The sequence below is a fragment of the Ascidia mentula genome, chromosome 5 (assembly GCF_947561715.1).
Source record: "Ascidia mentula chromosome 5, kaAscMent1.1, whole genome shotgun sequence".
Taxonomy (NCBI): domain Eukaryota; kingdom Metazoa; phylum Chordata; class Ascidiacea; order Phlebobranchia; family Ascidiidae; genus Ascidia; species Ascidia mentula.
Window position 1 is genome coordinate 7838620 of NC_138570.1, and position 12530 is coordinate 7851149.

A 12530-nucleotide genomic window follows, 5' to 3' on the forward strand; every position below is an offset into this window, starting at 1 on the left:
AGAACACCCAACACACAAAACAACAGTTTGTGCGTGACTAAAGACGGTTGTGATCTTATAGCAACCTGGACACTTTACATCCATGAAGTACGAATTTGATGATTGAAACAATCTCTTTTTCTTGTGTTTCCTTCGTTCCTCAGGGGAGGGGTGCAAAAAATCTTTTGTATACTAATTAACAGATTTAATTTTAGGCGGCAAACAGGAGGTTAGGCAAGTTCTTAATGATATGCACACATTTTCGTGTACATTCAACATAGTAAAACTTCAATTACTTCATCTTAACGAAATACGTGCACAACCACAGAAGATACGCCACAATAGGCTTTGAGTGAGTTAGTTTTGATTATACTAGACAACACTGGATTCTTTAAACACAATAATTGCCTGTCTCCCATTTCAAATGTAAAGTGTTGTGTTGAGGCAAATAGAGAAGGGGTCAAAGCCACTCTCACAATTAGAAGAGAACCGACATTTAATAAAGAAACCTTAACTAATATTTGAAAATGATCGAATTTGACAAAAATAATATTTCCTTCACGCTTTGCACTCCTCTTGTTGGGATTTCACTCTCATTTTCTCCGTGTAAATTACCCGAAATTCGTCCGGGTAGTACAAGGCTTGGGAGACAACTATAAAACAAAGCACATTGTTACAAGAACATGGTTGAAATGGACGGTGTAGCGTTGGTACTTACAGTAGGTAATCATTCCGCCTCCCAACAGAGCAAACTGTATGTAGATTTTCACATACACGCAGAAAAAGGTGCTGATTGCAAATTGCAACATCAGACCAGTGCCTATTACAATATTCCACAGGTTGTAGGCAAGTTTGTGCTCTTCCATAAAGTATTCGCCGTACAACGCTAAACAAAACATATGTGTTGCTGTTGTACTTCAAACACATGTCCTTAATGTGCCAAAAACAAAATGAATGTCCCAATAAATCAAAAATTTCCTTTGTCGATTCATAGTGTGAAGGCGTTGTATGTCAAATATTCATAGCCTTTATCAAGTCAATCGCTTTTACCAGCAACAACCAAAAAACAGACGAAACGTACCTACTATCAGTGTGGTCCAAATAGCCAACGAGACCCCAAAGGCACCGAATATTACGTATGTATACCAAGCGTTAGCCTCGGTTATATTCCAGCATAAACAAAACACGTAAATGGAAACGTCAACTGTTGCACCAATGATCAATGGGATGTTCCTTCCAAACTTCGCAGAAAATTTACCGACAAGGATGCACGATATGGATGTGGTTATGCCATAAATCATCATGCACAAACCAACCTAAACAAAACTCCTTGTACTTTTTGCACTTGTTTAGTCAAAAACATTGCTGGTGCACATTCGTGTCAGGCATTTGTCACAAAACGTTATTTACATTCATGTTGTTATACCCCTTTCTTGAAAGCCTTTCACGCAGTGGTATAGACTCCTATTAGCGGTTCAACATTCTACAGGTTAGAGGCAAAATTTTCATTTTTGAAATATTGTATGGCGAAGCAGAAGACGAGACTAGACGTGCGTGATGGCAAATTATATATCAATGTGGTAGAAATAGCCAGTTTCGAAACTCACGCGGTCCACTCCCAGAACGCATGACGACAGCGAACGCGTCAGTTCGCCAAAAAGTAGTCCTGACGTTGTCCCATTGTAGATTGTGAGAAGAAAGATAAGAAGGTGTTTCCTGCTGAAAGCCAGCCAAAACGTGTCTATCATGGGCTGCAGTAGCAACGATTTCACAGACATCTGTTAAAAAAATAAATCAAGACGGTATTTTGTTGGGTCGAATGCATTTATAATGTTGCTACGTTTTTCAGATTGATAAATCACCTTCGTTGTAGCGTTGACCACGCTAACAGTGTCTTGTTGTTTGTCCTCATTGTTGTCTGCCGCGAAGTCGCCAAATATGAGGGGGGTTAACGATTCATTTACGAGTGAAGGGTCGTTTTTTGATATTTCACCAGCAAACGAATTATCTAATTCCAGCACCGAGTTTGTCCGATCGTCACCAGAGTTTTCTTCAAGGTTCCATGAAATTCGATCCGGAATAGAAAAGTAAAAAAGCATCATGGCCAAAACACTCATTCCAGATATGATCGCAATAAATATGTATCGAGTAGTTTGGTGAAGAGGGTGGTACTGCTCCTCGTTCGCTTCGATGATGTCTGCAATCTGACAGTCGTTGACCCCACAAACAGATAAGTCTCGAACTTCAGTGTCGTTCGAGTATTGATGGGAATGTTGACGGTCGATGTAAAGCACCAAAAAACTAATCCCACTACCTGCGACCTGCACAGGCAATCAGGAGGAACATTTGAATAGTTTGTTTCCAGATTTTACACCAATCGTGCACTTATATGAACATGCATTATAGGCTTCCACATTTTCTTGTATTAGGCCTAAATGTAGTTTAAGCAACCGTGAGACGAAGTTTGGCTGCAGAATTACCCACCGTGCTCATTTCTATGGCGGCCAAGTAGTAGGAGGTATATTTGCGGATTTTTGACTCAAAACTTTCGTGTTTGCTAAGTTGTTGTTTCGCAAAGTATGTCGTGATAATGGGGATGGCAGTCCATACCCAGGCCCCTCCGATACCCATGAAAAATCCTCCGGGGGCTAAGGTAGCAAATCCTAATGAATAAATGAAGCTTTAGTTACAACAAGCAGTAAACAAATAAATTACTTGCCGGAATAAATGTTGCAGAGTATGTAGATTAAGTAGCCAACTTGTCCCAAAATAAGAAGTCTTTTGCAACCGATCTTATGGCCGACAGCTGGGGTGGGCAAGGCCGCCAAAACTGAAACAGCGTAGCAGATCGCAAGGGAAGTTGTACCTAAATTCACGAACAAGTAATAAAATATTTGTTTTAGAATATACACTGTATTATGTTTGACAAGGGCCAAAAGCAGTCCGAACTGACCTGCGCCATCGTCAATGTTAAAACTCGACGACAAATCGACGATCGAAGTATTGGCCGTGAAGCAACAAAATATAGCTACCAAAAACACAATAAAGTGCTTTTTATGAGACATTGAAAGAACCCTATGCAAATACTACTATCAACATTTCCGAACTAAAAACTCAAACAATCGTATGATAGTTACAAGTTTTCGAACACATTCACTTCTTGGTACAAAAATCCACTTGAGTTTAAGACTAAGAGCTAACTTTTGCACCATCTAGTGAAGCAACTATCGTTTGCCGGACGATTATAACAACAAACTGCACAGGAAGCTTGTCTGCAACGGACCGGAGATTTTTCACACTTTTCACACACACACTGCACTCTTGTCCACGCACTTGTGTGTAATAAATTGGTCTTTGTAACGTTTTTTTGCGCGTTCTTCGTAATTACCGCGTATACCTGATTACCCCGCATACCAATCCTTTTAAACAATCTTTTATTGAATATAGCAAACGTATGGCAGTATTCCAAATGTAACCAAAAGAAATGAACGATTACTTCGTTTGTTGTAGGGCGTGGGTAGTTCGTTACGATTTTAACAAGCTTGTAAACGACGAAAGATTGTGACTGCTCCCTAAACCCCAAACCAGTCAAAACTAGTCGAGAGCGGAAAAAGGGCAATTGCCTTCGACCGGCATTGGGGGACGGCACTTCCAACAGACTTTGAAAAACAGGAAACGCACATACACATTCGTCGTTGTGCACCAGATGGACAATGTTTGAATATATGAATACAATAAATGCATCGAAAGTTAATTTCAGAAGCTTGACTTCGAGACTCTGATTGAAGAATTGTTCTTGGTAAGCGCATGTGTATGTTGAGGCCACTTGTCACTAGATTTTTTGCCAGGCAGCAGAGCCCTAATCCAGCACTGATTTTAGGCTAGTATGCTGTAGTAAAGTGCTTCATATACATAAAAATGTGCCAACGCTCTGGAATTGATGAGAGGTCCGCTCAGGAAAGACAGTCAATAAACGACAAAATTGAGTGCGTGACTGCTAACTTCTCGTTTGTATCGTACGTGCGTTGTCTAAGTTGGGGCCATTAACCGTTGGCACTACATTTTTCATGTATTGTTTATTAGTAAAGCCGACGATCTAAAATGTACGTGAAATATTTTTTAGAGTATACACCGTTATGCTATATAGATCATCTTTCAATGGTATTTATTTCGTTTGGGCAACATTCAATAAATTTTCGACAATTTTTTTACCACTTTGACCTTTTTTGGATGTGGATGACTTTTACAGTGAGCAACTTTGCCCGCTCCTGGGATATAACATTAGTAGTTCCGATGCATTCACGCAAACTGTTGACTAATCTATCCACAAGAAGTTGGCCGCCCAGTGGTTAAGAAGCACTGCTATGGGCTACAACGACCACATGCACGAATACGGTCAGTGCTGTATTTCCAACTCCTTGAAACATATGCGATGGTAAAAGTAAAAAATAAATAATCGAAGTATAGTAACTGGAAGAGGTTCAAATCAGTGGTAAAGGTGTGTTGCATAAAAAAAACATTGTTTTGTAAACAATGTCATCACAGCATTTGCATTTTGCAGTGTCAACGCAACTTAATGGAATCAAGATAGTTTAGTTCGAAATAATGCACCAGCAAATTGATTAGGCTAATAAGACTCGTTAAACAACACAGACTTTTGACGTACAGTATTTGCATACCAATTAAATTTTAGGCGGAAAACAGGGGGTTATGCAAGTTCTCAATGATATGCACATTTTTGTGTGATACATTCAACACAGTAAAACTTCAATTACTTCATCTTAACGAAATACGTGCACAGCCACAGAAGATACCCCACAATAGGTTTTGAGTGAGTTAGTTTTGAACATACTAGACAACACTGGATTCTTTAAACAAAATAATTGCCTGTCTCCCATTTCAAATGTAAAGTGTTGTGTTGAGGCAAATAGAGAAGGGGTCAAAGCCACTCTCACAATTAGAAGGGAACCGACATTTAATAAAGAAAACTTAACTGATATTTGGAAATGATCGAATTTGACAAAAAATAATATTTCCTTCACGCTTTGCACTCCTCCTGTTGGGATTTTACTCTCATTTTCTCCGTGTAAATTAACCGAAATTCGTCCGGGTAGTACAAGGCTTGGGAGACAACTATAAAACAAAGCACATTGTTAGAAGAATGTGGTTGAAGTGGACGGTGTAGCGTTGGTACTTACAGTAGGTAATCATTCCGCCTCCCAACAGAGCAAACTGTATGTAGATTTTCACATACACGCAGAAAAAGGTGCTGATTGCAAATTGCAACATCAGACCAGTGCTCATCACAATATTCCACAGGTTGTAGGCAAGTTTGTGCTCTTCCATAAAGTATTCGCCGTACAACGCTAAACAAGACATATATTTAGCTGTTGTGCTTTAAACACATTCCCATTGAGCCAATAACTATACAAATGTTTCTTACAACTACAAATTTCTCTTATTGCATGTAAAATATTTATTGCCTTTATCTAGCAACAACCAAAACCACAAACGAAACCTACCAATTATCAGTGTGTTCCAAATAGCCAACGAGACCCCAAAGGCACCGAATATTACGTATGTATACCAAGCGTTAGCCTCGGTTATATTCCAGCTTAAACAAAATACGTAACTGGCAACGTCAACTGTTGCACCAATGATCAACGGGATGCTCCTGCCAAACTTCGCAGCAAATTTACCGACAAGGATGCACGATATGGATGTGGTTATGCCGTAAATCATCATGCACAAACCAACCTAAACAAAACTTCTTGTACTTTTTGCATTTGTTTAGTCAAAAACATTGCTGGTGCACATTCGTGTCAGGTATTTGCCACAAAACTTTATTTACATTCATGTTATTAGACCCCCTTATTGAAAGCCTTTCACACAATGGTACGGATTTCCAGTGGTGGTCCAATATTTTTCGCGTTTCAAGCAAGCAAAATTTTCTTGTTTCAAATATCGTATGACAAAGCAGAAGGTGAGACTAGTTAAATTATATCAATACAAAATATTTGAGACGTTAAAAAAACAAAATTTGATAGATTTGACCAGGCCACTGTTTGCCAGCCGGTGGTACGCGAAAATGTTTTACCTTTAAGTGGTACGAAACCACAAAAAGGTTGGGAATCATTGGACTAGGCTAATGATTGTATTATAGCAATAGCCAGTTGTGAAACTCACGCGGTCCACACCCAGAATGCATGACGACAGCGAGCGCGTCAGTTCGCCAAAAAGTAGTCCTGATGTTGCTCCATTGTAGATTGTGAGAAGAAAGATAAGAAGGTGTTTCCTGCTGATTGCCAACCAAAACGTGTCTATCATGGGCTGCAGTAGCAACGATTTCACAGACATCTGCAAAAACATTAAGTCAAGGCGGTATTTTGTTGGGTCGAATTTGTTTTTCATGTTGCTACGATTTCCAGATTGATAAATCACCTTCGTTGTAGTATTGACCACGCAAACAGTGGCTTTTTGTTTGTCCTCATTGTTGTCTGCCGCGAAGTCGCCAAATACGAGGGGGTTCAACGATTCATTTAAGGGTGAAGGGTCGTTTTTTGATATTTCACAAGTAAACGAATTATCTAATTCCAGCACCGAGTTTGTCCGATCGTCACCAGAGTTTCCTTCAAGGTTCCATGAAATTCGATCCGGGATAAAAAAGTAAAAAAGCATCATGGCCAAAACACTCATTCCAGATATAATCGCGATAAATATGTATCGGGTAGTTTGGTGAAGAGGGTGGTACTGCTCCTCGTTCGCTTCGATGATGTCTGGAGTCTGACAGTCGTTGACCCCACAAACAGATAAGTCTCGAACTTCAGTGTCGTTCGAGTATTGATGGGAATGTTGACGGTCGATGTAAAGCACCAAAAAACTAATCCCGCTACCTGCGACCTGCACAGGCAATCAGGAGGAACATTTGAATAGTTTGTTTCCAGATTTTACACCAATCGGGCACTTATATGAACATACATTATGCCACATTTTCTTGTGATAAATGTAGTTAGGCAACCTTGAGACGAAGTTTGGCTGCAAAATTACCTACCGTGCTCATTTCTATGACGGCCAAGTAGTAGGCCGTATACTTTCGTATTTTTGATTCAAAACTTTCGTGTTTGCCAAGTTGTTGTTTCGCAAAGTATGTCGTGATAATGGGAATGGCAGTCCATACCCAGGCCTCCCCGATACCCATGAAAAATCCTCCGGGGGCTAAAGTAGCAAATCCTAATGAATGAATCAAGTTTTAGTTACAACAAGGCCACCGGCAGTAAACAAATAAATTACTTACCGGAATAAATGTTGCAGAGTATGTAGATTAAGTAGCCAACTTGTCCCAAAATAAGAAGTCTTTTGCAACCGATCTTATGGCCGACAGCTGGGGTGGGCAAGGCCGCCAAAATTGAAACAGCGTAGCAGATCGCAAGGGAAGTTGTACCTAAATTCACGAACAAGTAATAAACTATTTGCTTTAGAATATACACTGTATTATGTTTGACAAGGGCCAAAAGCAGTCCGAACTCACCTGCGCCATCGTCAATGTTAAAACTCGACGACAAATCGACGATCGAAGTATCGGCCGTGAAGCAACAAAATATAGCTACCAAAAACACAATAAAGTGCTTTTTGTGAGACATTTAAATAAACCTGTAAATGCAAATACCACCGTCAAAATTTTCCGCATTACGAAATTACAAATTTAAACGATTTCATGATAGTAACAAGTTTTCGACACATTTGCTTGCTGGTACAAAAATCCACTTGAGTTTAAAACTAGGCATATGACATTCAACTTCAAATTGCTAAACGGTATTAGTCTGGGAAAACTTCCTTAACAACTAAGCAAAAGTACAGGAACCAGCCATTACAACAGTGCCATATGAATTTAGGTCAATCAGACCGGCAGTGTTGACACAGCCATGGTCTGCAGAACATAATACCAGCAAAGGAAAAAAATACATTGTCAGCAAAATAGGAGAAAATGCATAGGGTCCAACAATGGTATGGTCATCAGTATGTACACTATCCATATTTTTGAAACAAACTGTCTTTGATAGGGGTTTATTAAGATTTATATTGTTGCAAAGTGTAAACTTGCATTTTGTGGACTTATAGGTTCCTTTGCTACTGTGTGTATATTTGTGTTTTATTTTGCAACATTATTTTTATTTCGTACATTTAGCCTCACATTTTGTTTATTTTAATCATCATAATGGTATGTGCATATTTGCACACCACCAAAAATACTTTGCACTTCCACAAATCATTCCAATAACATGCACACCTAACGTACTCTGGAGCATGGTAAATAAGTTACGATTTCTCTTTGCACACCATTAAATATTTTGTAGACTATACTATTAATACCGAAATAAATTTTATATTCCCATAACAAACTGGAAGTAACAGTCAAAGTTTGGTTTCATTCGATTTATTTACATTTTCATTGAAAAAATTAAAGGAACAAATGGCCTATCTGTTTTAAAGAATCTAATAAAGGTGTGTTTGAATGTCCATATACATTGGTTTATTATAATAAAATGTTTTAAAATGATAAGATAGCAGATGGAAGCTCCCGTGTCAAAATAATATTTTGCATCAGTTGGAACCATTGAATTACCCAAACCTCTGCAATTTTAAGGAACATCACTTGTAGGAATGTGCAATAATTAATTGTACATATATACTATTTAAAATAAACCATTTTGACAGTGAATTTAAGGTTATGCAATCAAGTACATAAATTTTAATGTTAAGTATATATATTATTGTTTTAAATTACAACAAGGCCTTATTGCAAAACACATTAGTTCTTTTGCAGTATGTTTTGTGTATTACAGAAAGCATGTTAGGAATATGAATTAATTCATCAGCCAAAAGCTTATATATAGGCTATATAAAATTTATTAGGTGTTTGAAGCATGCATGTTCATTAAATACCATAAAAAAAATGTCAGTCAAACAATTGCCATTCCCAACACCAATAAATCATGGATCCGACATTGCGCCAACATTGGTCCAGACGTCACAATGGTGTAGGTAAAGATTAACGGAAAATGCATTTGTTTAGATAGAAGTTCTTCAATAAAACGCGGTAAATCACTTTGGGGAATTTTTTTGTTTAGCCTGAGCAGAAATTGTCAAAGAATATAAGTACCATCACCAAAAACAGAAATTTACCTTCAGGCGAAGAAAAAAGTCTGGAATTAACCGCAACTAGCACGTCTAGCAGAAACACGTGTTCCACTTTTCGGTAGCCATAGAAACGTCAACTCACGCTAAACAAACTCTTACAACGATGGGTATTTCCGCACACAAACCGCGGTTTTAAAGAGCTAACTTTCGAACCATCGAGAGAAGCAATTATCGTTTGCCAGCGATAGCAACAAACCGCAAGCTTGTTTGCCACTGGAAAACTATCTACATTGGGGATTTTTTTCACTGACCTTTTTTCTCGTGCACGCACATGTGTGTGCTGACGGTCGCTGTAACGTTACATGCGTGTTCTTCGTAGTTACCGCGTATACCTCATACCAATCACAGGTATAAACAATCTCTTTTTGAATATGGCAAACGTATGACCGCATTCCAAATGAAACTACAAGATATAGAATGGTTACTTCGAGTATTTGTAAACGTTGTAAACGACAAGCGATTCTGAATAATCTATGAACCGCAAACTTGGTGAGGGTGGGAAAAGGCAATTATGTGACAAAAGAAAGCCCAACTGTTCGTACCAAGTTTTGAAACAATTTTTCTATTACGTTAATCCAAAGACAATCAATTCGCCATCACAATTTTTGACATTTAGGCACTTTTTTCTTGTTTTCCCTCGGACACAGATTGTAACATTTGGTATCTAATTTTTTTTTAGTTAAAAGTTGTAAAAAAACTCGTTCGTCGTTATAATCGTCATTTTTTTGTTACGAACAGAAAAATTATATTTCGCCTACTTTTAGACATCATCAGTATCACGAAAAAACGAAGCGTATTAAAAAGAAAAAACACATAAACTGATACGTGTCTGTCAGGACTGTACACTATGTACAGATCCTGTCAGCTGCTACAGACTACTGAAAACGTAAGAACGAACAACTCTGTAATACAAAACTTGTGAAACAGTGAGATCGAAGCGAGAAAAGCAAAAGAACGCAGCGTAATTGCGGAAATGTAAAAAAATCCGAAGGAATGCCTGCCGACTGGAACCCAGCTGTTCAGAACACAGGACACTGATCACACGTAACACAGCGGTTATTTGCCGTAGATTGTTTTAAAACGCGTTTTTTTTCAGTGATACTGACAATGCCTAAATGTAGGCGAAATATGTACACATATAACAGAAAAATCATGACGACAAATGAGTTTTTTCTTACAAAACTTTTTGCTGTACATCGACGAATGTTGTTTTTATCGAAACATGAAATATTAAATTATGTTTACTTGGCAATGCCAAAATCAAATGTGCTACGTTGCTACCCAAGCATACTATTTTTGAGGACAAAACTGAAGCGCAGTTAGCTTTCTTCCAATAGAAAAAAGGGACACGTGTCGTTGAGCACAGTTAGATGTCTAGTCCACAGCAACAGTGTAACTTTGCCTTCTCAGCTATGTTCGGGTACTTGCAAGGAAATAGAAACATATCAACTGTGTTGCATATGAATACTGTAGTGAAAATCTAGACCTTATGAATAATTTACAAAAAAATGAGGCTGGTTTTGCTGATTGATTTTTCATTTGAAAATTTTCATGTGCAAGGTACAGACGTCACTAATTTTGTCCCTAAATAAATTTCTTTTGGATATTTATATGCAATAGGTTGATGTTATAAATAAAATCGAGTTATTACCTATTTTTGTGCAATGCTAATCTAACGGAAAACATCCTTGAGTGATTTTTTTAATGATTTACAAATGTATTTTTCTTTGTTGTTGTACTTTTATTACTATTACTCATTAGTAATGTTATGATTGCTGTTCACAGTGTAAGCACATTGTAATATTCGAAAACGTTATTTTCGAAATTCGCCATACGTAAACTTTTCCTAACAATATCATCACACTTAAAGGCAGTACACATTACATTTGGTGTTGCAATTGTTTTTTAGATAAAGGTAAAACAGCAAATAATTTTGTAAGTGTTGGCTTGGATTTATTCCATTTCCATTACAGACCTACAATGAATTCTCGCATGCGGGTGCTTAATATCAGTGACGAACAGTGCATTAAAAATATACTTTTCACCTACTTCGAAGAGGAAATCACTGCAAAAACTATTAAACTGTCATTACTAGAAAAGAACATATATGTCAAAGCGTACATGAAGGTAAAGTTGTAGTCAAAATGATTTTGTCTCACAAATTACGATTGCTATCAACAATTTTTGTACAGACGGTCGTTTCGCAAGGATTGTCAGTCGGTTTGTTCGATGTGGCGTCAGATGAACTTGTAGGTTGTGCTTTTGTTACGTGCTGGAAAAATCCTATTGAGCCGAAGAATTTTGATTTGAATGAAAATACAACAACCCTCACCAAACTACTTACGGTTCGTATATTCACCAAACCAACTGCAGGGTACTTGGCTTTTCCTATACCATTTGTTATAGGTCATTTTAGGTAATTATTTGTTTTTGGATGTTGCCATTGATTCAACGTTTATGTTACGTTTTCTGTGAATTTGTCTTTATTTTAGTTCGATGAGGAAATGATGGAAGAAGTTCCGCAAATTGTCAAAGAAAACACCTTCGTCTATCTTGACATCATCATCGTTAACCCACGATATCAAAACAAGGGGATTGCGACGCGGCTCCTGAGGAGGTAGGCTAAAGTACAGACCAATGGTTCATCCTGAACATCTCATAACTTTTACCGTTGCCGACCCGAGTAGTGTTTTTAAATACACAACATTTTAGGTTGAAACACTAATTTCAAACCAAATACTGTTAGTCATAGGCCCCTTTCGACATTCAATGCCCCTCTAGACTAGTATGGGCCCTGGTGCGCCGCACCGACTGCACCCCTTCCTGTAGGGCTTGCGTAATGCATTTCGTTACATCCACAAAAAGACATATTTGCAAAAATCCAACGAGTGTCAGCATTTTTTTTATTTACAGGTGTGAAAAATTGGCGCACGACTCTGGGCGAAACATGATGATAACTGTCACAAACTCGAAGGCGTCACAAAACTGGGCCAAAAAATGCGGTTTCAAAGTGTTTAAAAAAGTCTTATATAAGGATTATGAGGATCCCTTAAGCGGAGAACGAATTTTCAAGGACATTTCTTCGCCCAACACTGGCTCTGAACTATGTTACAAATCTCTCTGCTAATGGGTGACGGTATCATCGCATGGGTCCCAACCTTTTGGTGGTCACGGACCTCTTTTAAAAAGTTCATTATGCCCAAAAACATTACCTGATACTACTGGGGCGAAATTTATTTCTTTAAATAAAAGAAAACGGGCGAACTCTAGAATGTGAATAGTTGCTTGTGTTATGTTACACAACCCTACTACAATTATGTTTTATAATTGATAACGACATTGATTATCAGTTG

The 12530-nt window shown here is 38.0% G+C and overlaps 2 protein-coding genes across 3 annotated transcripts; both read right to left on the reverse strand.

Annotated features, from left to right (window-relative positions):
* Nucleotides 1–125: 125 nt before the first annotated feature.
* On the reverse strand, nt 126–3058 carry LOC145902820 (protein unc-93 homolog A-like). The gene is made up of 8 exons (XM_082990918.1): nt 2933–3058; nt 2699–2845; nt 2464–2642; nt 1842–2300; nt 1587–1757; nt 1061–1295; nt 698–865; nt 126–632 (listed from the first exon to the last, which is right to left on the reverse strand). The coding sequence occupies exons 1-8, from the start codon at nt 3042–3044 to the stop codon at nt 538–540; spliced, it is 1566 nt and encodes a 521-aa protein (XP_082847044.1). The 5' UTR covers nt 3045–3058; the 3' UTR covers nt 126–537.
* Nucleotides 3059–4370: 1312 nt separating this feature from the next.
* LOC145903386 (protein unc-93 homolog A-like) lies at nt 4371–7631 on the reverse strand. 2 transcript variants are annotated; one of them, XM_082991469.1, is made up of 8 exons: nt 7508–7631; nt 7274–7420; nt 7031–7209; nt 6560–6879; nt 6166–6394; nt 5502–5736; nt 5178–5345; nt 4371–5112 (listed from the first exon to the last, which is right to left on the reverse strand). In XM_082991469.1, exons 1-8 carry the CDS (start codon nt 7617–7619, stop codon nt 5018–5020), a joined length of 1485 nt encoding a protein of 494 aa, XP_082847595.1. In that variant the 5' UTR covers nt 7620–7631; the 3' UTR covers nt 4371–5017. The 2 variants fall into 2 exon arrangements, with proteins under 2 accessions (XP_082847595.1, XP_082847593.1); XM_082991467.1 differs by having other exon boundaries at nt 6166–6336; nt 6421–6879.
* Between the last annotated feature and the right edge of the window lie 4899 nt (nt 7632–12530).